At 45.6% G+C, this 24,933-nt stretch overlaps 1 protein-coding gene across 2 annotated transcripts; it reads right to left on the bottom strand.

Moving 5' to 3' along the window:
* Positions 1–7,893: 7,893 nt before the first annotated feature.
* LOC138653775 (polyadenylate-binding protein 1-like) lies at positions 7,894–23,944 on the bottom strand. 2 transcript variants are annotated; one of them, XM_069743354.1, is made up of 5 exons: positions 23,746–23,944; positions 23,558–23,653; positions 22,983–23,249; positions 22,652–22,754; positions 7,894–7,908 (listed from the first exon to the last, which is right to left on the bottom strand). In XM_069743354.1, exons 1-4 carry the CDS (start codon positions 23,869–23,871, stop codon positions 22,665–22,667), a joined length of 579 nt encoding a protein of 192 aa, XP_069599455.1. In that variant the 5' UTR covers positions 23,872–23,944; the 3' UTR covers positions 7,894–7,908; positions 22,652–22,664. The 2 variants fall into 2 exon arrangements, with proteins under 2 accessions (XP_069599455.1, XP_069599454.1); XM_069743353.1 differs by lacking the exon at positions 7,894–7,908 and having other exon boundaries at positions 22,606–22,754.
* Between the last annotated feature and the right edge of the window lie 989 nt (positions 23,945–24,933).

Genomic DNA, 24,933 nt, shown 5'->3' with positions numbered 1-24,933 from the left:
GGATCGTGACGGATGGCCACACGTCGCGTCCGTAGTGCACTGGATCAGTGTTTTGGCGGACCGTCAGCACAAAAAAACATTCATTGTAACGTTTTTTTGTATGTCGCATCCGCCATTTCTGACCACACATGCGTGGCCGTAACTCCGCCCCCTCCTCCCCAGGACATAGATTGGGCAGCGGATGCGTTGAAAAACTACATCCGCTGCCCACGTTGTGCACAATTTTCACAACGTGCGTCGGTATGTCGAGCCGATGCATTGCGACGGCCCCGTACCGACGTGTGAAAGAAGCCTAACCCTAAATTTAGCGCCAACCCTAACTCTAAATTTAGCCCCAACCCTAACCCTAAATTTAGCCCTAACCCTAGCCTTAACCCTACCCCTAACCCTAGCCCTACCCCTAACCCTACCCTAACCCTAATTTTAGCCCCAACTGCTCTTCTCCTGCCGGCCGGCAGATGGAGACAGATGGCGGCGCACTGCACATGCGCCCGCCATTTTCTTTGCCCAGAAGATGCCGGCGGCCAGGAGGAGCAGCAGGAGGATCCAGGGACACAGGTGAGTATGGCAGGGTCCCCGAATCCCCCTATTCTCTGTCCTCTGATGTGCGATCACATCAGAGGACAGAGAATTACACTTAGCTTTTTTTTTTTTTTTTTTTGCGGTCGCCGGTAAACAGTTAATTACCGGCGATTGCAAAACAGGGGTCGCTAAAACCGACCCCCGATCATGCTCTTTGGGGTCTCGGCTACCCCGGAGCCGAGACCCCAAAGATTCTCGCGGGGCCGGCGGGCGCACTGCGCATGCGCCCATTTTCAAGATGGCGGCGCCCACCGGGAGCCACGAGGAGCATCGGGAGAGATAGGTAAGTATTGGGGGGCTACCTGGGACCCCTTTTCTCTATCCTCCGATGTGCGATCACATCGTAGGATAGAGAAATTAAAAAGAGATCGCGTTTTCTTTGCGATCGCCGGTAACGGTTAATTACGGGCGATCGCAAATGCGGGGTGGGTTAAAAACCCCCCGAATCATGTTCTCTGGGGTCTCGGCTACCCCCGGCAGCTGAGACCCCGGAGAAAATCCGACTCTGGGGGGCGCTATTTACTTTTTCCACAGCACCGTTAATTAACGGCGCTGTGGTTTAAGTACCCTTAGCGGCCGCCGTTAAAAGGCGTATCGGCGGTCGCTAAGGGGTTAATGTCTGCTGTTGTTTTATAGCAGCATTTATCTGGGATTGAAAGAGAAATAAGAACTGTATGTAGGGGTGAAAAAACTATGGAAACAGTTGCACATTTTTCAAGAACGCCTCTTTTCCTAAAATCTGAAAGCTCCTGAGAAAAGTTGTCCAAACGATAGTGAATACATTTTGAAGTATAGACTGCTCTAATGAGCGTTAGTGGGGCCTCCTACACATGAAAAACTTACGGAAACCAAATCTTTCTGTGGAAATGGCCAAACATTTTCTATTTGGAATATTCTTTTTATGTAGGGTAAGGTAGATAATGTACCGAGAAAGGCAGTCACAGCTTGCCGAGTACATTGTTGCAAATTTGTATGCTCCTTTTTGCATTTTATTCCAGCATGAGTTTTATTAAGATAAGCGAATACGATGTCAATTTTAGATAAGAAAAGCCATTTGTTCTTTGTACATTACAATTCCACTCTTCCTCCATGCATTGTAAAGCCTCATAGTTGTCGGATAAATGATCATCTGGTCGACAGCTTCTTCTACCGAACTCAGCATACACCGAAGTGCACTAACAGCTCCTAAAGGACATCATAAATTATATGCAGGCTTGGACTGGCTCCTCCGGTGGGCCCACGTGCACGAATGGGTCACCACCCTCTTATATAAGCAGCACTTGACACTTTATAATTGAATCATTATGTACGGACACAGGCAGCATCTTATTAATTGAACAATCTACCCAGTTCATTGTTATACAAATTTGTGATTAAGGATAATGTCACATTTGCACGTAGTTGAAAAGTGGGGTTCTGGAGATGGTTCTTCGTGGGCCAGACACTGATTATGTGTCATATACAGTGCCGTACATTGTAATGTGTGTCCTGAAGCCAAGTCCAGATATGATAAATCCAGTACATACTGTATATCCACAATAACAGAATCCATGAGCCCTGTATGGGCCTTTGTAGCATTCTAGATCCTATAAAGACGTACGTTTCACCCTCTACTGGTACTAGAAGTACTTCACCATCTTATTAAATGGTGCAGGTTTTTTCCTTGCTGGCAGTGCAAGGGTCAATCTGTCAGCTCTTTAATGTTTGCCACTCCCCTCTACTATACATGATCACCTTTGGAATTGTCAGTGCTAGCTCTCACTGCCTGGTTTGGAGTTGGAGGTGTAGTTCTTGTTTGGAGATTTGTTATTGTTGCTCAGTTTTTTTGTGTGCACATCCTCATCCTCTCCTACTTGGTTTCTCCTTCCTTTTACTCCCGTGTGTTCCACTCTGTTGTTTAATGAGTGTATTTTATAAGATTCTTATTTTCATTTATCTCTGTCCGTCTTCCCTTGTTTGTCTGGTTAGTGTTCTCCTATACACTTTGGCTTCTCACCTTCCTGGGTGGGGGAGGGAACAGATAAGGGTTGATATAGGAGCACAGCAAAGCACGTGAACCAGGTGTCTCATTCTTCAAAAGTAATCCAAGGAAACAGGGATAGTCTAGAGCTCCCCTATTTTTAGGGACCTGGTTAGCGCCCACAGTCACAAGGTATTTCGTGACATTAACACTGGCCCATAACTTTTTTGATCCATCATGGATCCGGCGGCTGCTCTGACAGGTTAAGTGCAGCCACTCAGCTTGGCAGACTTGCGCCCAGTTGTTTGGCAACCCCTAACACTTCAGGCTTAGGGCTCTCGGGCAACCCTTAGTTGAGCCCAAGATCACATTGCCAGATAGGTTCTCTAGGAGTTGGGATGTTTGTTGTTTTCAGGGAAACCTGTAAACTTTATTTTATATTACATAATCACTACTCAGGTACCGAGGAGCAATGGGTGGGGATCGCCTGGGCATTTTGTATTCCGTGTGACTCTGTCTCTTCAGACGGTTGAGGATTTTTTTTCAGGCTCTGGGTCATATATACGATGACCCCGACCTTGTTTCTCTGGCCGAATCTAAACTGTGAGCTTCCGCAGGGAGACCGGACAGTGGAGGTGTATTGCTCCGAGTCTCGTAGGTGGTCCAGTTCTGTCAAGGGCTTTCTGTGAGGGTAAAGATGAAGGCGGCCATGTCTCTGGCTATCCAGGTGGACTGCCGTCTTCAGCAGAGACATAAACAGACACCCCAATTTTCGAGGGATCCGGGGTCAAGGGAACCTAGGGCTTACTCAACCAAAGAACAATGCATTTGGCGGGAATGGCTTGTTTATTTGTCCCACTGCAGTTTGGCATACAGGGGAAGTGTGTTTTGTTGGTGAGAAGGATCGTTTTGTGGGTACTTGTCCTTCCATACATAACCGCAAACAGCCACGAGAAAAGTAAGGAGCCCGGGTTGTGGGTAAGTTAACAACCCAGGTGTATATATTTCCTCTGTGGTAAGGTCACAATTTTTTACCAGCCAAGATCCATTTTGGTAAAATTAAAGTGGTTATTTAAGCCTTTCTAGACAGTGAGGCAGTGTTTTATTAGATTAATGCCAGGTTCGTCCAGGACAAGGGTCTCAAGACACATAAACTGTCTAGTCTATGCCCACAATTGCCATTGACTCTGTACCCTTGAGCCAGGGGTATTTTACTCAGGTCATTCGAATGATACATCTGCTGATAGGGGCAATGCACTCAGAATTAATCAAGTGTTATGTGCTAGATAGTTTGCCCTCTCCTGTGGCATTTGAACTACCTTGGCGTATGCTGAACAATGCTGTAGTGGACTGACAGACTCGGGAGGTGGTAAAGTGGAGCGAGTATTGTCAAGGACACTGGTTGGGCACCCGGTTAGCCAGGGTGGATACCCGGTCTCTGCCGGAATACCTGTCTGACTTCGGGGATGTGTTTTCAGAACAGGGGTGTCAAGACCTCCTTCCTCATAGTCCTTATGATTGTGCTATTAATCTTATTGATGGGGCCATTATCTAATATTCAATGGGGCTATTATATAATTTTTCTGTTCCAGAGAGGCAGCCATAAAGGTCTACACCATGTTCCAAATTATTATGCAAATTGGATTTAAGTGTCATAAAGATTTAATTGTTTTGTTTTTCAAAGAAACTCGTGGATGGTATTGTGTCTCAGGGCTCAATGGCTCACTGAAATCAATCTTAAACACATGTGATAATTAGTTTCCAGGTGATTCTAATTAAAGGAAAACTACTTAAAAATGATGTTCCACATTATCAAGCAGGCCACAGGTTTCAAGCAATATGAGAAATAAAAAGGATTTCTCTACTGCTGAAAAGCGTTAAATAGTGCAATGCCTTGGTCAAGGGATGAAAACATTAGATATTTCACGAAAACAGAGTGATAATTAGGGTTGAGTGAAAAGGATCGGACAAATTGAAAAATCTCCGACTTTCGGCAAAGTCGGGTTTCATGAAACCCGACCCAATCCTAATGTGGGATCGGCCACGAGGTCGGCGATCAGCGCGCCAAAGTCGTGTTTCGTATGACGTTTTCAGCACAATTTCTCAGCCAATGAAGGAGGATGCAGAGTGTGGGCAGCGTGATGACATAGGTCCTGGTCCCCACCATCTTAGAGAAGGGCATTGCAGTGATTGGCTTGCTTTCTGCGGCGACGCAGGGGCTATAAAGGGGCATGCACGCCGACCGCCATCTTACTTCTGCCGATCTTAGCATAGGGAGAGGTTGCTGCAGCTGCATCAGAAGAAGGGATATAGTTAGGGAGGGAAGATTAACCCCGAAACTGCTTGTGCTGTAGCGATTTCCACTGTCCAACACCACCTTTTCTTTGCAGGGACAGTGGAGTTTATATTTTTGTGCTTCAGCTCTGTAGCTTATTAGGCTGCCTTATAAGGCTCCCTGATAGCTGCATTGCTGTTTGTACGCCGCTGTGCAAACCAACTGCTTTTGAAAAGCAAAAATCCTGTTGCTCCTTTCTGCACAGTTATCTTGTTTATTTGACCACTCCACACTTTTGTGTGCAGCAGTCCTTTTTATTGCTGGCTGCCAAACTTGTCCTGAGCTCATTGTAGGAGATTGAAATTGTACTACAGTCCTTGTATTTTTTGATATATCTTCCAGCCACGTTCTGCCACTAACATTGTGTAGTGAAATACACTGGGCCTGAGTTTGGGTGTATTCTCCTCCCCAAAAAAGGGAGATTTAAATTGGCACTAAGTGGATCTACGTCAGTTCTGTTTGTCGTATATCTTCCAGCCACGTTCTGCCACTTACATTGTGTAGTGAAATACACTGGGCCTGAGTTTAGGTGCAGTCTCCCCCCCAAAAAAGGGAGATTTAAATTCTCAACAAGTTTATATACACCTACCTTGTTTTATAGTACCATATAACGGTTGTTATTTTGGTTACATTTTCCAAAAATGAGAAGTCTGGTGGAAGAGGCCGTGGGCGGTCGTTGCCAGCTGGTAATGATGGTGGTAGTGGAAAAAGCAAAATAGCACATAAGGCTCGAGGTGTTGAGCCAGCGTCATCGTCTGGCTACACAAGGCCTCAAAGGCTCCCTTATCTGGGAGTAGGAAAACCGCTTTTAAAGCCGGAACAGCAGGAAAAAGTTTTGGCTTTCCTTGCTGACTCAGCCTCTAGCTCTTGACCCTGGTAATGTCGAGCAGTTGGGGTAGATAAACAGCACAAACCTTCCCTTTTAATAACCCCCCCCATAACCCATGCCCTCTTACCCCTAAATAAAGACTCAAACTACATATTCTTTTGGAATAATGTCGGCCACTGCAGCCTTTTTATTTAAATACAAACAAACATAATAAATTATAACATCCAATAACTTTAAACTAGGAGGGGTCCTTGGAGCTCCCATGGATCTGGTGATCAAACACACAGCACAACGTGAACGTTACCAAAACCAAATTACTCCCAGCCGATACCGCCTGGCTCAGGAGCACCAAAACCCCAGCGGGTTCCCTGTTCACGTTACAATTCCCGGGGAACCGACCACCCCCGCCGGAACCCCCCAAGTCACCAGATCCAAAACCAGTTTTAACACAAAATAACGGGGAGCCATAAGCCAATGAATCCCCCCAACCCAATTTCCATCAACTCCAAGGACTCCCCCCAGCCACCACAACGAGGGACTTTGAAACCTTAAAGACCTGAGACCCCACCACTCCGAAACGCTATGGCCTTCTCCACACCTTCCTGCAGCCCAAGTGCCCAAAAATCAATCCCAACGGCATTCAGAAGCACACCGTCTGCCAGCCAGAACGCCCCGTCACCTTTTTCCAACTCAAAATGCCTTACGGCTACTCCACCATTCCTGGCCACAAACGCGGACACCGCTCTGTTGACCTTGATCCTGGCCTTATTAAGTTTTTCCAAGGACCGCATATTCCTCCACCGTTTTCGCGGTACAATCTCCGACCAGACCACCGATATCCCCGGATATAACCGCCACAACCGCAACAAGTCCTGCTTGATGTCCTTAATTAGTTCTCTAAATGGGCGCATACCCAAATCATTACCTCCCACGTGTAGCACCAAAATCTACGGTGACCTGTCCAAAACTACCGCAGCATTGATCTCCTTCAGCACCCTGTTCCAGGACAAACCTCTAAAACCAATCCACCGGACCACTGCTACCGACCGATCGAAACCGAGTTGTCTACCCTTCGACCGTACGTCAGCGCGCCGGGCTCCCCAATGCACATAGGAATGGCCGAAAATCCACACCAAAAACGGTAAGGAACCTAAAAATACAAACACAAAGTTCAATCCACCACCTAAAGACCGCGATTTATCAAAACGAACCTTTCCAGGACGAAAACACACACCCCCACTTAACACCTAACATAACTGCGATATCTATTCGACTTCCATCTCCCAATACGCTTGATAGCCTCCGCATCCAAACCTCCCGCAGCCGCATCCGTAGCTGCCCCAATCCGAAAGGAATGAGGAGTAAAACGCGAATCATCCAACCCCAATACATCAAGCGCTCTCTTGAAAATCATCTGAAACTGATATCTTGACAAAGCAGAACCGTCCTCATGACAAAGTAAAGATCCCTCCCTGCGAGGCCCTAGCCCCCAAAAACTTTTCAAACAACTAACTGGGCACATCAGTGAACCAACTACCGCACCCAACTCAATTTTTCTACCGCGCCCCATCTGATCCGTCTTGGATCGACGCAACCAGAACTCCACACGCCCTTCAGACAAGAGAACATCCCTTGCCAAAACTCCCCCAGCTGTATACTTATTAGGAGACACCAGTTCACTAATTCTCATTGCACCAAAATATGCCAACGAGAAAGCCAAACTGAAAAGACGTTGTTCAAACAGTGACCCACAACAGTCCCCCAAAATCTCACCCAATCGCTCCAACATCGCAAAAGACACGGGACGCCGGGAATCCAACCTACCATATTGTCTCCGGAAACCTTTTACGGCTTGCCTCACCAGGAAAGCTTTAGACAAATCACACTGCCCCCTCAATTTGAAACCAAACGCCAAAGCCGCCAGCAAGCGTGATACCTTCGCCCACGACCAACCCTCATCCAAACCACGGCTAATCCAGGACAACAAAATCCCCACCTGATCATCAGCATTACCTCCACCCGGGCAGGATGCCAAGACCCCTTCCCAAGAAGACCAAGCCATCTGATAAGCCTCCCATGTTTTGGGAGCCAACGACGACCTTATCAGATCTTCAGCATCCCCGATGCCACGAGCCAAAGGTCCGCTGGGCAATCCAAACCGATGGTTTCTGCCTCCGGAGCCAAAGACCGGAAACGCTCGAACTGGAAACGAGAAAGAGAATCAACTAACGACCAACCACTAGATTGGGCACGGGGAATCACCTCACGGAGTCATTTCCATGTGGTGGTTGCAATATTTGCCCCTACATGGTTGCAGCTGATAATGTTACCCTCCCAATGTTTCCAGGCACTTTAAACCTTATTCAAACTGTCGCTCGAGGAATCTACTATATTGTCTAATTCTGTCTGTTTGTAATGGAAATCCCGCGTCCCTGATTGGTCGCGCCAGCCGCACACGATCAATCAGCGACAGGCGCAGTCATAGTGTGTCAGTCACAGTGTGATGTAGTTCAGTCACGTTTACTGGACAAGTTCCATCAGTCACAGTGCCATGCAGTTCACTCACGTTTACTGAACAAGTTCTGTAAGTCAAAGTGCCACATAGTTCACTCACGTTTACTGAACAAGTTCTGTCAGTCACAGTGCAATGCAGTTCAGTCACGTTTACTGAACAAGTCCTGTCTGTCACAGTGCCACATAGTTCAGTCACGTTTACTGAACAAGTTCTGTAAGTCACAGTGCCACATAGTTCACTCACGTTTACTGAACAAGTTCTGCCAGTCACAGTGCCACATAGTTCAGTCACGTTTACTGAACAAGTTCTGTCAGTCACAGTGCCACGCAGTTCAGTCACGTTTACTGAACAAGTTCTGTTAGTCACAGTGCCATGCAGTTCAGTCACGTTTACTGAACAAGTCCTGTCTGTCACAGTGCCACATAGTTCACTCACGTTTACTGAACAAGTTCTGCCAGTCACAGTGCCACATAGTTCAGTCACGTTTACTGAACAAGTTCTGTAAGTCACAGTGCCACCCAGTTCAGTCACGTTTACTGAACAAGTTCTGTCAGTCACAGTGCCACGTAGTTCAGTCACGTTTACTGAACAAGTTCTGTCAGTCACAGTGCCACGTAGTTCAGTCACGTTTACTGAACAAGTTCTGTCAGTCAGAGTGCCACGCAGTTCAGTCACGTTTACTGAACAAGTTCTGTCAGTCACAGTGCCATGCAGTTCAGTCACGTTTACTGAATAAGTTCTGTCAGTCACAGTGCCACGTGGTTCAGTCACGTTTACTGAACAAGTTCTGTCAGTCACAGTGCCACGCAGTTCAGTCACGTTTACTGAAGAAGTTCTGTCAGTCACAGTGCCATGCAGTTCACTCACGTTTACTGAACAAGTTCTGTGAGTCACAGAGCCACGTAGTTCAGTCACGTTTACTGAACAAGTCCTGTCTGTCACAGTGCCACGCAGTTCAGTCACGTTTACTGAACAAGTTCTGTCAGTCACAGTGCCACATAGTTTAGTCACGTTTACTGAACAAGTTCTGTCCACATATTTTAGAATACCCGATGCGTTAGGATCAGGCCACCATCTAGTGTGATATATATTCTTATCTGTCAATGCCCAAAGATATACAGTATGTGGGACAAAGTAGCCAAGAAATCAAACGCAGAATTCAGCAGCACATTTCCAATATAGAACACCATGGGAGTAGACATCACAAAATACGTGTAATGATGGTGGACCAGGTTATTGGCAACATTCGGGGTGGGAATCCAACTAAGGACCTCCTTCGCCGGGAGTCCCGTTGGATTTTCAATTTAAAGAGCATGTCCCCTGGAGGTCTAAAGGAGGAATTCTCGTTTTCTGGGTTCTATGGTTAAAATACACACCATAATTATATGTCTTTTTGTTTAGTTATATGGCTCATCTCTATTCTATTTCTATTTTTTTTAGATATACCCTGGACCAGTAGACATTGGTATTCGTTGTTCTGTGATGGAAGCACATTCACTTTCCCTGGAGAGGATTTACATCTTACTCTCACCTTGGTGCTTGCTTGGAGTATTATGGCTATTTTCATCAGAGAATTAGGCTGGGTTCACATTGCGTTATGGGCGCCCGTTATACGGACTACGTTACACCGCGGCATAAACACGGTGTAACGTAGTCCGTTAAGGCCGCCATTAATTCCTATGTGGGATGCATCGCACAATGGGCGTGCGCTAGGGATGTGCCGTCATTGAGTGACGGACCCTGAGACGCGGGCTGCAGCGTTTCCTAGTCCGTCACTGCTAGCGCAGATAGAGCTAGCAGATGCTCTATCTGCGCTAGCGTGCTGCCATACCGGCACTTGCATCAGCAGCCCGTTAACGTATGTGTTGAACGGGCTGCTGTAAACGCAATGTGAACCCGGCCTTATTTTCTAGTCATCAGATCTCTTTCCTGAAGCGTCTATTCACAGTACCATATCTTCATTTATGTTTTTTTGAGTTTTCCTTTATTCTAATTGTTCAGCTGGGTCCGACACTTATCTAACAAGTGTTTGTTTCCTATATTCTGGATCATTAATCGTGGATGATTGGCAGTTCAGTACGACTTGAGACTTATGTATATGTACCATGTATTGTCATGGGCCAGCCTCCTCGATTTGTTTCAGATTTTTTTCCCTGCATTTTGACCTTTTTCATCTATTTATAAAGTCATGTTTAGTCTCGGGCAGTTTGTTGAAGGAGACTTTCGGGTTTCTTTTTTGTATTTTTGTATTTTGCCTAATGGTTCAATAAAGATTCAGTATGCATTATACAGTGTGATAGTTATTAAATATTCTCATGTGGTTCTGTGTTATCTTACTCTATTACATCATCTATCTCTTTATTATTATTTTATTATTATTTTTTTATATTTATTTTCATTAACTTTATTATATACAGTACAGACCAAAAGTTTGGACACACCTTATCATTTAAAGATTTTTCTGTATTTTCTTGACTCTGAAAACTGTAAATTCACACTGAAGGCATCAAAGCTATGAATTAACACATGTGGAATTATATACTTAACAAAAAAGTGTGAAACAACTGAAATGATGTCTTAATTCTAGGTTCTTCAAAGTAGCCACCTTTTGCTTTGATGACTGCTTTGCACACACTTGGCATTCTCTTGATGAGCTTCAAGAGGTAGTCACCGGGAATGGTCTTCCAACAATCTTGAAGGAGTTCCCAGAGAAGCTTAGCACTTGTTGGCCCTTTTGCCTTCACTCTGCGGTCCAGCTCACTCCAAACCACTGTAGAGGCCAGGTCATCTGGCGTAGCACCCTATCACTCTCCTTCTTGGTCAAATAGCCCTTACACATCCTGGAGGTGTGTTTGGGGTCATTGTCCTGTTGAAAAATAAATGATGGTCCATCTAAACGCAAACCGGATGGAATAGCATGCTGCTGCAAGATGCTGTGGTAGCCATGCTGGTTCAGTATGCCTTCAATTTTAAATAAATCCCCAACAGTGTCACCAGCAAAGCACCCCCCACACCATCACACGTCCTCCTTCACGGTGGGAACCAGGCATGTAGAGTCCATCCGTTCACCTCTTCTGCGTCGCACAAAGACACGGTGGTTGGAACCAAAGATCTCAAATTTGGACTCATCAGACCAAAGCACATATTTCCACTGGTCTAATGTCCATTCCTTGTGTTCTTTAGCCCAAACAAGTCTCTTCTGCTTGTTGCCTGTCCTTAGCAGTGGTTTCCTAGCAGCTATTTTACCATGAAGGCCTGCTGCACAAAGTCTCCTCTTAACAGTTGTTGTAGAGATGTGTCTGCTGCTAGAACTCTGTGGTGTTGACCTGGTCTCTAATCTGAGCTGCTTTTAATCTGCGATTTCTGAGGCTGGTGACTCAGATAAACTTATTCTCAGAAGCAGAGGTGACTCTTGGTCTTCCTTTCCTGGGGCGGTCCTCATGTGAGACAGTTTCTTTGTAGTGCATGATGGTTTTTGCAACTGCACTTGGGGACACTTTCAAAGTTTTCCCAATTTTTCGGACTGACTGACCTTCATTTCTTAAAGTAATGATGGCCACTTGTTTTTCTTTACTTAGCTGCTTTTTTCTTGCCATAATACAAATTCTAACAGTCTATTCAGTAGGACTATCAGCTGTGTATCCACCAGACTTCTGCTCAACCCAATTGATGGTCCCAACCCCATTTATAAGGCAAGAAATCCCACTTATTAAACCTGACAGGGCACACCTGTGAAGTGAAAATCATTCCCGGTGACTACCTCTAGAAGCTCATCAAGACAATGTCAAGAATGTGCAAAGCAGTCATCAAAGCAAAAGGTGGCTACTTTGAAGAACCTAGAATATAAGATATATTTTGAGTTATTTCACACTTTTTTGTTAAGTATATAATTCCACATGTATTAATTCATAGTTTTGATGCCTTCAGTGTGAATTTACAATTTTCAGAGTCATGAAAATACAGAAAAGTATTTAAATGAGAAGGTGTGTCCAAACTTTTGGTCTGTACTCTATATATGTTTCATTTTTTTATGTTATATATTTTTTTCATTTTCTTTCTTTTTCAATAATTTGTGCCTTCACATGCTTTTCACCCTTCTTTATTAATTTAATTCATTTAATTTTTTAGCCATTTTGTGCTTCTGTGTATCGCAATCATTGCCGATGCATATTAGCCTCATAGTTGATATTTTCTGTGCTATCTTTCTATGTTTAGTCCATATATTATTCAATCTATTTATATCAATGAATAATTGCAATATAGTCGCTCAGGCTCACCTTTTTTATGTTGATAACAGATATACTGCGCGTACGCTAACAAATTCATTATGTGTTTGTATTTTACTGTCTGTCTGATCCTGGTGTTGCTAGGTGACGGCGCCCGCGCTTTTGCGGCTTTGTTTTGGGCCTGTGCTGCTAGACACAATTCATAGCGCGACCCGCGCACTGCGTCACGTGGCAATCTCTGCATGCGCGATTGTACTTTCAACTGACTTTATTGACTATTGACGACAGACGGACACTGACAAGATGGCTGCTACCATGTGCTTTCTGTCTGCTCCCTTGCCAGCCGGCTTTCTCTCCAGGTGATTAACTTACTAATTGATATGTTTGTATATATATACACAGTATACAGTGGGGCAAAAAAGTATTTAGTCAGTCAGCAATAGTGCAAGTTCCACCACTTAAAAAGATGAGAGGCGTCTGTAATTTACATCATAGGTAGACCTCAACTATGGGAGACAAACTGAGAAAAAAAATTCCAGAAAATCAGATTGTCTGTTTTTTTATCATTTTATTTGCATATTATGGTGGAAAATAAGTATTTGGTCAGAAACAAAATTTCATCTCAATACTTTGTAATATATCCTTTGTTGGCAGTGACAGAGGTCAAACGTTTTCTGTAAGTCTTCACAAGGTTGCCACACACTGTTGTTGGTATGTTGGCCCATTCCTCCATGCAGATCTCCTCTAGAGCAGTGATGTTTTTGGCTTTTCGCTTGGCAACACGGACTTTCAACTCCCTCCAAAGGTTTTCTATTGGGTTGAGATCTGGAGACTGGCTAGGCCACTCCAGGACCTTGAAATGCTTCTTACGAAGCCACTCCTTCGTTGCCCTGGCGGTGTGCTTTGGATCATTGTCAGCTGGTACTCCATTACTGCTGCCTGCTGCTCACACAACCGCTCCAACATATGTAACGTTGAATTCTACCTGGTGGGTAGGTCACATATGATGCGATGTTCCGGAAGGCGGAATCAGTGCTGCAGAGCTGCAATGCGCGATCTTGCCATGCTGGAACGCCGCAAGTGAGCACACTCAAGGCGGACCTTGTGCAGCAGTGCATCAAGATCCGGATAGTCCCTCAAAGAACTCTGCACGACCAAGTTGAGCACATGTGCCAGACATGGGATGTGAGTGAGATTGCCTAGGCCCAGAGCTGCCACCAGATTTCGGCCATTGTCACACTCTACCATGCCTGGCTGGAGATTCGCTGGCACAAACCACACGTCGCTCTCCTAATTGATGGCATTCCAGAGCTCCTGTGCTGTGTGGCTTCGATTCCCCAAAGAAATTAATTTCAATACGGCCTGTTGACGTTTGGCCATGACTGTGTTCATATCGGTCGTAACAGGTAAGCCTTCACGGTTCCATGTGGAGGTAGACTGTGATGGCTCCTGCAGCAATGATTCAGAGGAACTGGAGTATGAGGAGTCAATGTGTACAGACTGGATTCCTGCAATCCTTGGAGTTGGCAGAACATGTACAGCGCCACTCTCAAGATCTGTACCCGGCTCCACAACAATTACCCAATGGGCAGTGAGGGAAAGGTATCCTCCCAGTCCATGGTTACTGGTCCACACATCGGTGGTCAGGTGGACCTGGCTACTGACGCGTTTAGTAGCGCATGTTTAATTTTTCCCTCCACATGCTTTTGCAGGGCAGGGACGGCTTGCCTGCTGAAATAAAAGCGGCTGGGCACGTTGTACTGTGGGACTGCCAATGCCATGAAGTTACGGAAGGTGTCAGTCTCCACCAGCCTGAATGAGAGCATTTCAAGGGACAGTAGTTTTGCAATGCCTGCATTCAGAGCCTGTGCTCGGGGGTGATTTGCTGAGTATGGGCGCCTTTTCTCCCATGTCTGTGCTACCGATGGCTGTAGAGGCCTCCTGGTGTAGTCTCACCGGATGCTTCCTGTCGCCCCTGTGCAGTATTGGGGGCCCCTTTTCTTTTCTGCCCTGTGACCCCTGTATGTGGAAGGGAGACCTGTGTATCTAATAGTTTAACAAACCTTTCTCTCGTTTAGTACTGGGCCCTGTCCTGGGTTCAACCACCGGAGGGAGCCCAAGAGCAGAATTCACAACAGGGGGCTGCCTATCCTTTGGGGATCTGCTCTGAGGCAAGATAGTATTCCTATTTCCACCTTTAGGGGTATTTAGTTCTCCGGCTGTGTCGAGGTGTCTAGGTTTTGTTAGGCACACCCCACGGCTACTTCTAGTTGCGGTGATAAGATCAGGGTTTGCGGTCAGTATAGTTACCACCTACTCCAGTGAAAGTTTTCATGCTGCTCCAAGGTAACCTGATCATAACAAAGCTCCCTCTGTAGGACTGTGGGTTTCGGTAACTGCGGCCTGCTCGCGGCCTTACAACTTATTTTTTCATGTGGACCTTCTGCTGCATATCTGAGTTCCAGCACCATTAGCTGGTTCTTTAGCAGTCAATCTTGAATAGGTCCCCCTGGGTTTCAGTACTGTCAGCTGGTTCCAGCCAGAGCCTTTGGCTTAGGTGCCTCCTTCTCAGTATCCGAGTTCCAACAACGTCTGGTGGTCCTTGGTAGTGCTTTCTGGCACGGGTACCTCCTGCTTAGTAACTGGGTTCCAGAACCATCAGCTGGTCCTCGGTAGTTCCATTGGCTCTTGTACCTTCTGCTACCCATCCGGGTTCCAGTACCGTCAGCTTGTTCCAGGCAGAGCCTTTGGCTTAGGTGCCTCCTTCTCGGCATCCGAGTTGCACCAACGTCTGGTGGTCCTTGGTAGTGCCTTCTGGCACGGGTACCTCCTGCTTAGTAACTGGGTTCCAGAACCATCAGCTGGTTCTCGGTAGTTCCATTGGCTCTTGTACCTTCTGCTACCCATCCGGGTTCCAGTACCATCAGCTGGTTCTCGGCAGTGTCTTTTGCTCTTGTACCTTCTGCTACCCATCCTGGTTCCAGTACCGTCAGCTGATTCCAGGCAGAGCCTTTGGCTTTGGTGCCTCCTTCTCGGTATCTGAGATCCACCAACGTCTGGTGTTCCTTGGTAGTGCTTTCTGGCATGGGTACCTCCTGCTTAGTAACCGGGTTCCAGTACCATCAGCTGGTCCTCGGTAGTTCCATTGGCTCTTGTACCTTCTGCTACCCATCCTGGTTCCAGTACCGTCAGCTGGTTCTTGGCAGTGTCTTTGGCTCTTGTACCTTCTGCTACCCATCCTGGTTCCAGTACCATCAGCTGGTCCCAGGCAGGGCCTTTGGCTTTGGTGCCTCCTTCTCGGTATCCGAGATCAACCAACTTCTGGTGGTTCTTGGTAGTGCTTTCTGGCACGGGTACCTCCTGCTTAGTAACCGGGTTCCAGTACCATCAGCTGGTCCTCGGTAGTTCCATTGGCTCTTGTACCTTCTGCTACCCATCCTGGTTCCAGTACCGTCAGCTGGTTCCAGGCAGAGCCTTTGGCTTAGGTGCCTCCTTCTCGGTATCCGAGTTCCATCAACGTCTGGGGTCCTTGGTAGTGCTTTCTGGCACGGGTACCTCCTGCTTAGTAACCGGGTTCCAGTACCATCAGCTGGTCCTCGGTAGTTCCATTGGCTCTTGTACCTTCTGCTACCCATCCGGGTTCCAGTACCGTCAGCTGGTTCTCGGCAGTGTCTTTGGCTCTTGTACCTTCTGCTACCCATCCTGGTTCCAGTACCGTCAGCTGGTTCTAGGCAGAGCCTTTGGCTTTGGTGCTTCCTTTCCGGTATCCGAGATCCAACAACGTCTGGTGGTCCATGGTAGTGCTTTCTGACACGGGTACCTCCTGCTTAGTAACCGGGTTCTAGTACCATCAGCTGGTCCTCGGCAGTTCCATTGGCTCTTGTACCTTCTGCTACCCATCCGGGTTCCAGTACCGTCAGCTGGTTCTCGGCAGTGTCTTTGGCACGCGTACTCCCTCCTGCCCAGCCTGGTTCCAGCACGCCAGCTGTTTCTGGGTAGTGTCAAGGTCACTTTGCCTCCAATACGTTGTCTAGTCAGCTGGTTCCAGGCAGAGCCTTTGGCTTAGGTGCCTCCTTCTCGGTATCCGAGTTCCACCAATGTCTGGTGGTCCTTGGTAGTGCTTTCTGGCACGGGTACCTCCTGCTTAGTAACCGGGTTCCAGTACCATCAGCTGGTCCTCGGTAGTTCCATTGGCTCTTGTACCTTCTGCTACCCATCCGGGTTCCAGTACCGTCAGCTGGTTCTCGGCAGTGTCTTTGGCTCTTGTACCTTCTGCTACCCATCCTGGTTCCAGTACCATCAGCTGGTTCCAGGCAGAGCCTTTGGCTTTGGTGCATCCTTCCCGGTATCTGAGATCCACCAACGTCTGGTGGTCCTTGGTATTGCTTTCTGACACGGGTACCTCCTGCTTAGTAACCGGGTTCCAGTACCATCAGCTGGTCCTCGGCAGTTCCATTGGCTCTTGTACCTTCTGCTACCCATCCGGGTTCCAGTACTGTCAGCTGGTTCTCGGCAGTGTCTTTGGCACGGGTACTCCCTCCTGCCCAGCCTGGTTCCAGCACGCCAGCTGTTTCCGGGTAGTGTCAAGGTCACTTTGCCTCCAATACGTTGTCCTGTCGGGTTGCGGTCGGGTTAGCCGACTCCATGGTGCCTGCAGTTTAGATGCTTCCTATGTGGGCTGCGGGATCTGGCAATCAAGGCTGGTTCCATAGTGCCAAGTGGACAAGCTCCCCCTGTAGGACTGTGGGTTTCGGTAACTGCGGTCAACTCGCGGCCTTGCAACTTTTTTTTCATGTGGACCTTCTGCTGCCTACCGTCAGCTGGTTCCAGGCAGAGCCTTTGGCTTTGGTGCCTCCTTCTCGGTATCCGAGTTCCACCAACGTCTGGTGGTCCTTGGTAGTGCTGTCTGGCACGGGTACCTCCTGCTTAGTAACCGTGTTCCAGTACCATCAGCTGGTCCTCAGTAGTTCCACTGGCTCTTGTACCCTCTGCTACCCATCCTGGTTCAAGTACCGTCAGCTGGTTCCAGGCAGAGCCTTTGGCTTAGGTGCCTCCTTCTCGGTATCCGAGTTCCACCAATGTCTGGTGGTCCTTGGTAGTGCTTTCTGGCACGGGTACCTCCTGCTTAATAACCGGGTTCCACTACCATCAGCTGGTCCTCGGTAGTTCCATTGGCTCTTGTACCTTCTGCTACCCATCCTGGTTCAAGTACCGTCAGCTGGTTCCAGGCAGAGCCTTTGGCTTAGGTGCCTCCTTCTCGGTATCCGAGTTCCACCAATGTCTGGTGGTCCTTGGTAGTGCTTTCTGGCACGGGTACCTCCTGCTTAGTAACCGGGTTCCAGTACCATCAGCTGGTCCTCGGTAGTTCCATTGGCTCTTGTACCTTCTGCTACCCATCCTGGTTCAAGTACCGTCAGCTGGTTCCAGGCAGAGCCTTTGGCTTAGGTGCCTCCTTCTCGGTATCCGAGTTCCACCAATGTCTGGTGGTCCTTGGTAGTGCTTTCTGGCACGGGTACCTCCTGCTTAGTAACCGGGTTCCAGTACCATCAGCTGGTCCTCGGTAGTTCCATTGGCTCTTGTACCTTCTGCTACCCATCCGGGTTCCAGTACCGTCAGCTGGTTCTCGGCAGTGTCTTTGGCACGGGTACTCCCTCCTACGGTATCATGTCCTAGGGTCACATAGATGCATTATTGTACATGGATGGGGGTGTTATCATTGTTGCTTTTAAATGTTTTTAGTCATGTTTGTGCTTTGGTGATAATAAAGTAGTTTTTGATATTTTTTGTACCTCGGGTGTGGACTTTCTACATACACATTAGTCTTTCCTCCAGTTATTGCTCCTCCTTTCTATGCGTTAGTAGCACCCTGTGATTATAATTGCATTTGAAATATATACTGTGGTGCACCCTGCCCTTTATTGTTTAGCCAGACTTGAAGATTGATGTTCACCAGAGGAAACCATCTATCATGAAGGAGCTGGAGCAGTTTTGCCTTCAGGAATGGTCAAAAATCCCAGTGGCAAGATGTGGAACGCTCATAGAGACTTATCCAAAGCGACTTGCAACCATTATTGCCTCAAAAGGAGGCTCCACAAAGTACTGACTTTAGGGGGATGAATAGTTATGCACACTGAAGTTGTCAGGTATTTTGTCCCATTTGTTGCTTACTTCACAATAAAAAAAACCAAATCTTCACAATTGTAGGCATGTTCTTTACATGAACTGATGGACACCATCAAAAAAACCCAGAAAGGGTTAAACTTGCAGGAGTGAAGTGAGGCGCCCCATAAGTGGAGAGTGGTCAGAGAGACTCGGAGGTAAGTATTCTATTCTTCCCATCATTCCCACAGCTGCGGAATTACATAGTAACAAACCTATACGGGACAATTAGCTGTGGACAGCATAATAACAGGAAAAAGTCTTAACTTTAGGGTAAGGTAATGGCCAAACATCTAAGTGCTACCTCCTCTAACTTCTCTCCAAAGGAGTAAGTCCCTCCCGCATCCCAGCTAAACTCATAGCCAATGTATCGTATTGTTGAAGTCATCCATTAGTACTAGGGGGCAGCCAGGGGCTTTACTAACAAAATTCGATTATTTTCTGAAGGACCGTTCCTGTGTATGGAGGAGAGATATAAACCGCATCAATAAGGATTAAAATATTATAGAATCTCCCCCGCAGACAGATGTATCGTCCCTTTTTAGCTATTTCTTGGTCAATACAGTGAAAGGGAATTGTATGATTAATTAAAATACTAACTCCGCGTGAATATTTGGAGAATGTTGCATGATAGCTCGAGCCCACTTAGGCTGGGGTTAATAGATATATATTATGCTCCTTCATGTGAGTCTCTTGGAGGCATAATATTACGTGCTGACATTTCTTCATGGTATCGAAGATCGCCTTCCTTTTATCAGGTTCATGTACTCCCCTTACGTTCCACGACAATAAGGTAATCTTTTTAGCCTTGAGAGTCAGCCTTGTGGAATAGATAGGGGTATTCCAGAAAAGGCTATCTCCATCGGTGGCATTGCACAAGATTAGAAGAACCACTCTAGATCTGATGTAAACCTAAACAGCAATCTGAGGGCCGGTTGTGCCCCCTTTATGCTTCAACATAACCCAAATTTCAACACTAACATTTTGGCCACTGCGACCATGCCCTAACAGGCGCTCTCTAAGGGACCAGGGCCTAAGTCGAAACCTTGGATGTAGCAGTCACAATGGGGGTAACCAAGCAACCTTCTAAATTCTCCATCGTTCTAAAGTAGCAAAACTAAAGAAGGATATTGAATTCATAGCAGCAACCCACAGGTGGGCCAGATATTACCTAGAGTAGGAGCAAACCATTGTCCACAGTTGTTTTTTTATTTTCCACGAACTGCGCACTTCTCTTCTGTACATCAGCAAAATAATCTGTGAATATGGAGATTCTTGGACCATTTATGGAGCTTCATAGGATGGTATCCCTATAGTGAAGTATCTTGGCCAGGACTGTGCATGGCTGACTTCCAGGCGGTAGTGGCCTTGTCTGCACCCGTTCCACTGCAAAGAGGGGGCTAAGAGTATCCTTCCCACACACCATCACTAGCCAGGTTTCAAAGAATTCTGTGGTCTTTGCGCCCTAGGATTTTTAAGGGACTCCAACAATCCAGATATTTTTCCTGCACGGGCGGTTCTCCAAATCATCCTGGTTGATGCGATTTGCCTCTGATAACTTGGTGTGTTGCTGCAAATCTTGCCTCATTGGAAGTAGGATGTCCTATAATTCATTAACGCTCTTCCCGAGGTCTGTGGTCCTCTCTGAGATACTGCGTATATCTTGTCTGACCACTGAAATGTTCTTCATAATTCCTCCTACCTGCAGCACCAGAGATGAAAGAGAGCTACTACAATCCCCAATGGCTTGCATGATATCTTGGGCTCTGTAGCTGCTAGTTGGCATGTAGGAGAAACAGCATGGACTCCCCGGTTCTCATCTGGTTCATACTCAGGCTGATCTGTAGTAAGCAGGTGGGAGAAGGAATTTGGGTCTGGATGAATCCCTCTCAACGTGTCATCCCGTTTCTTCCACTCCTGATCTTGCAAATCTTTCTAAACTAGCCACATCCTCCTTTTAGTGCTCACCCGCTCAGCTTGCACTCTCTGCCACAATTGTGTCGACCCCACCTTGTAGATTGCACTCCTGGCCTTTGAGCACGTTCCCTTTCTTCATGGCGGGCTCCGTGCCAGGGAAAAGGCTGTTTACAGTGTCCAGGCATAAGCAGGTAAGTATACCCGACCAGAGGGTGAAAAAAAGGGCAGCTTGAGGATCGTATAAGGATCTGCACACGGAGCTGACCGGGCATGCATCCTCTCACATCGCTGGCAGACCATGCCCCCACGGCAAGTGCAAATCTTAAAAATGGTGAGGACTGGTATAGTAGACCACAGAGTTTATGTAATATCGCTGTATAGACTGTGATGTGCACTAGTAAGGTTTAGCGGGAGAAGACACTCGGCGTACACACTAAACCCCATTCTCACAATACATTGAACATACTTTGGGAAAGCAACCACAGCCAATATAGCAAAGCCAAAGAAGATCTCCCAAGCAGGAATGAGATTAAAATGCCTTTATTATATATACACTTGGCAATAAGTAACAATGATAAAAGACACAAATGTGCACAATGGGATTATTTGTATAATAAAATCAATATGAATAATAGTACAGACTGACCCCTTGAAAATTATATCCTATATTATACTACCATGACAGGTTTAAACATCGCCCCAGGATGACATATATTATTAGCTGGATTTATATATAAAAAAAGACTTTCTGCATATATTGCAAGTACAGACCTATAGATACAAAATGTGCAAAATTGGTAGCAAATAGTAATTTATGTGCAATAAAGCAATATAAAGTGCAACAGGAGGGGGAAGGGAAAAAGGTCAATTATAACCATACAGTGTACTGAATATGTCAGTATATACACCTTATTATAACACGTGCACAACTATGTCAGAAAAAATAAAAAAACTTTTTTTTGTGCAAAGAGAAAAAAAGGGGGGTTATATATACCCATAAGATATGCTGGATTATACCAGAAAGTGCTATGTGCAAAAAGAAAGTGTAAAAACTGAAAAAAAGCCACAATTGCAGGTTACACTATTCTAAGAGGAGTGTATACTAAACCATACTGCACAAAAATAGGTCTATAAGAAAGTATCAAATATATCTATATGTTTCCAATAGTACTAATTATAGTGGCCAAAAAAATAAAAGAGCAGCTAAATCACCACCATAAAGTCACCACTGGCACACTCTGACCACCAGAGGGCCGGATACTAATCACTATGGTGTAATGCAGGGGGATGTACTTAAATCTTTAAATATACCTGTGAGGTCAGCTGAATCCCAAAGAAACGCACCCCGACGCGCGTTTCGGATTACTCCTTCTATCCTCTTAGAATAGTGTAACCTGCAATTGTGGCTTTTTTTCAGTTTTTACACTTTCTTTTTGCACATAGCACTTTCTGGTATAATCCAGCATATCTTATGGGTATATAATACCCCCCCTTTTTTTCTCTTTGCACAAAAAAAGTTTTTTTATTTTTTCTGACATAGTTGTGCACGTGTTATAATAAGGTGTATATACTGACATATTCAGTACACTGTATGGTTATAATTGACCTTTTTCCCTTCCCCCTCCTGTTGCACTTTATATTGCTTTATTGCACATAAATTACTATTTGCTACCAATTTTGCACATTTTGTATCTATAGGTCTGTACTTGCAATATATGCAGAAAGTCTTTTTTTATATATAAATCCAGCTAATAATATATGTCATCCTGGGGCGATGTTTAAACCTGTCATGGTAGTATAATATAGGATATAATTTTCAAGGGGTCAGTCTGTACTATTATTCATATTGATTTTATTATACAAATAATCTCATTGTGCACATTTGTGTCTTTTATCATTGTTACTTATTGCCAAGTGTATATATAATAAAGGCATTTTAATCTCATTCCTGCTTGGGAGATCTTCTTTGGCTTTGCTATATTGGCTGTGGTTGCTTTCCCTTGGTACGGTGGTGGTTTCCACATTTCTCTCCACAGGACACTAGTCACTGACACTTGTAATTATAATTTTAATATTCTTTTAATATTCTTTTATTGATTTGTTATTTATCATACAGTGATTGGTGTACCTGGGGCTGTTACTTAATTGAACATACTTTGTGGTGTCCGGCTAGGACTTGGCACAACCTGCGGTTTCGGTACTGTATGACAGCATCCTGCATGGTTCTGGACCTAAAAACAAGTTTAGGTTGTAATAAATGGATTGTATATCGTTAGAAAAACATGGCTACTTTCTTTCTGTAACAGTTCCCATCTTTCCACACGTCGAGTGTGGTTTTGTAACTCAGCCCTATTCTCTCGAATGGAGCTGATCTGCAAGACCAGCCACAACCTTAGAACAAGGATGGCACTGTTTCTGTAAGAAAGCTTTCTGTAGGTTGTTTTTATCTGGAGACTTACTTGTGAAGCAGGTGGCATTATAAAGCTGGGAGGTGGTGGTGGTTGGTAGGTATTGATGACTTGGTTGGGTACAATTCGGATATGATCCATCTTCTTCTGGTTGGCTAGAGGAGCTAGCCGATCCTTCTTACACTGTGCAAAGGCGACATACAATGGCTTGGAGTCTACAATCCTTCCGTTCATCTCTGTGACCGCTTTGGTTGCTTCCTCGGGAGCGGAGAAGCAGACAAAACCAAACCCTTTGCTGCGTCTACCTTCCATCATGACCTGAAATATTACATCACCTGACATCCTTACAATGAAACATAGGAAAATAAATAGTACACCCTCACCTAAGAAGGTTCACGCTAAAGGGTCATTCCCGACATTGAAAGTTATCATCTACTCATCACTCTATTCCTAAAGGATCCATGGGGTCCCAGCAGTAAGACCACCGCAAATCCACAAGTTATCACCTCTCCTATGTATCGATGAAAACGTCTAATGTTGGCCATAAGTATAACCCTTAATGTTACGTAGATGAAAATGAATGTGAGGATAGAAAGAAGAAAGAAGCAGATACAAGCTGAGCTCACCTTAGCACTGATGATGGTGCCATAACGGGAAAACACCTGATGCAGTAGCCTGTCATCAATGCAATCTGCAAGATTGTTAATGTAGAGATTGACACCCTAAAATTAGAAGAAGAAAAAAGTTATTAAAAATGCAGAATTTTTTTCAAACACTCACACAAATTAAATACAAAGGGAGTGAAGTCACTCACCTGGGAACTGGTGATCCATTCTTGGTTTATTTGCTCGAACGTCCTCCTAACCTCTGGTTGTCTTTCCAACTTCTTCTGGGCTCTTCCAACATAAATGGCCTTACCATTCACATCTTTACCATTCATTTCATTCACGGCCTTATAGAAGTAGGAAAATAGTTACTTTACTCCCATACGTTGGTCACAAGAACAAGATCTCTCACCCTGAGGGATCAGGACACCATTTCCTACGGACTGTCATTTTTGATCTCCTAAGGACAGGGTTTCATCCAATCCTGAGAGAGCTGATCTTCCCCTGGTTCTTTGTTCACATGGTGCACACCTGACTATTGTAGATTGCAAAATGATTGCAACCTATATTATCCTCGCCAGGAGGGGTATTCCCATCTTAGGCATTGATGGCGTAATCATCTGATGCTATCCCTGCCTGATAGATAAGGTTCCAGAGGTGGCACCCGATCTCAAGAAAAGGGGTCCCTCATCCTCCAACCTGTCTGGATGGCCAGTGGATGGCTGCTGCATCCAGGTGGAGAATGAAGAGGTGGTTGCACATGTACACATCCTTAGATAGCTGAGCACACGCACAGCACGCCACTTCCCACAGGGACCCCTGTTTTGTGGGTATTCAGTAAATGTCTGAAAAAGTAAAAACCCCCTTAGAGTATGTGCACACTGAGTCTTTTTGCTGAGTTTTTGAAGCAGGAACTACCAAGTTTGTGAGGAGTTTTGAGTCTCAGAGGAGGATTCAGAGAGTTTCCGCTCAGTGGCTGTGTGCATACATCATCTTTTTCAAGTGGATTCCGAGCGGAATCCATCTGAAAAAGTGTCTCAAAAGCTCTTAAAAAAATTAACATAATACACAGCAGTGTCAAAATCCATTACTCTGCCCATGTTCAGTATTTTGTTACTTCTTTTCACTGCTTCAGGGTTTGGAAAACACTTGGAGCAATTAAAAGAGGTACATGTTTATTCTCTCATAATGAAGATATAAGGGAGAAGATGTCAGAGCAAAAATAGGAAAAAAAAAGCCACCGACTGAAGTAGCTTCACCTGAGAAAAGTCGGCAGCTGCGCCAGAATCTAATGCACATAGGCAATTTCTGCTCCAAAATGTAAAACAATGCCGTAGGGGTAAAGGCCCTGAGATCCCAACTAACAGTACAAAGGGGAATGCTGTCTCACGAGAGTG

This window comes from Ranitomeya imitator, unplaced genomic scaffold (genome assembly GCF_032444005.1).
Source record: "Ranitomeya imitator isolate aRanImi1 unplaced genomic scaffold, aRanImi1.pri SCAFFOLD_1477, whole genome shotgun sequence".
Classification (NCBI taxonomy): Eukaryota; Metazoa; Chordata; class Amphibia; order Anura; family Dendrobatidae; genus Ranitomeya; species Ranitomeya imitator.
The sequence above is the reverse complement of the archived record's forward strand: the minus strand, read 5'-3'. Positions and strand labels throughout refer to the sequence as shown.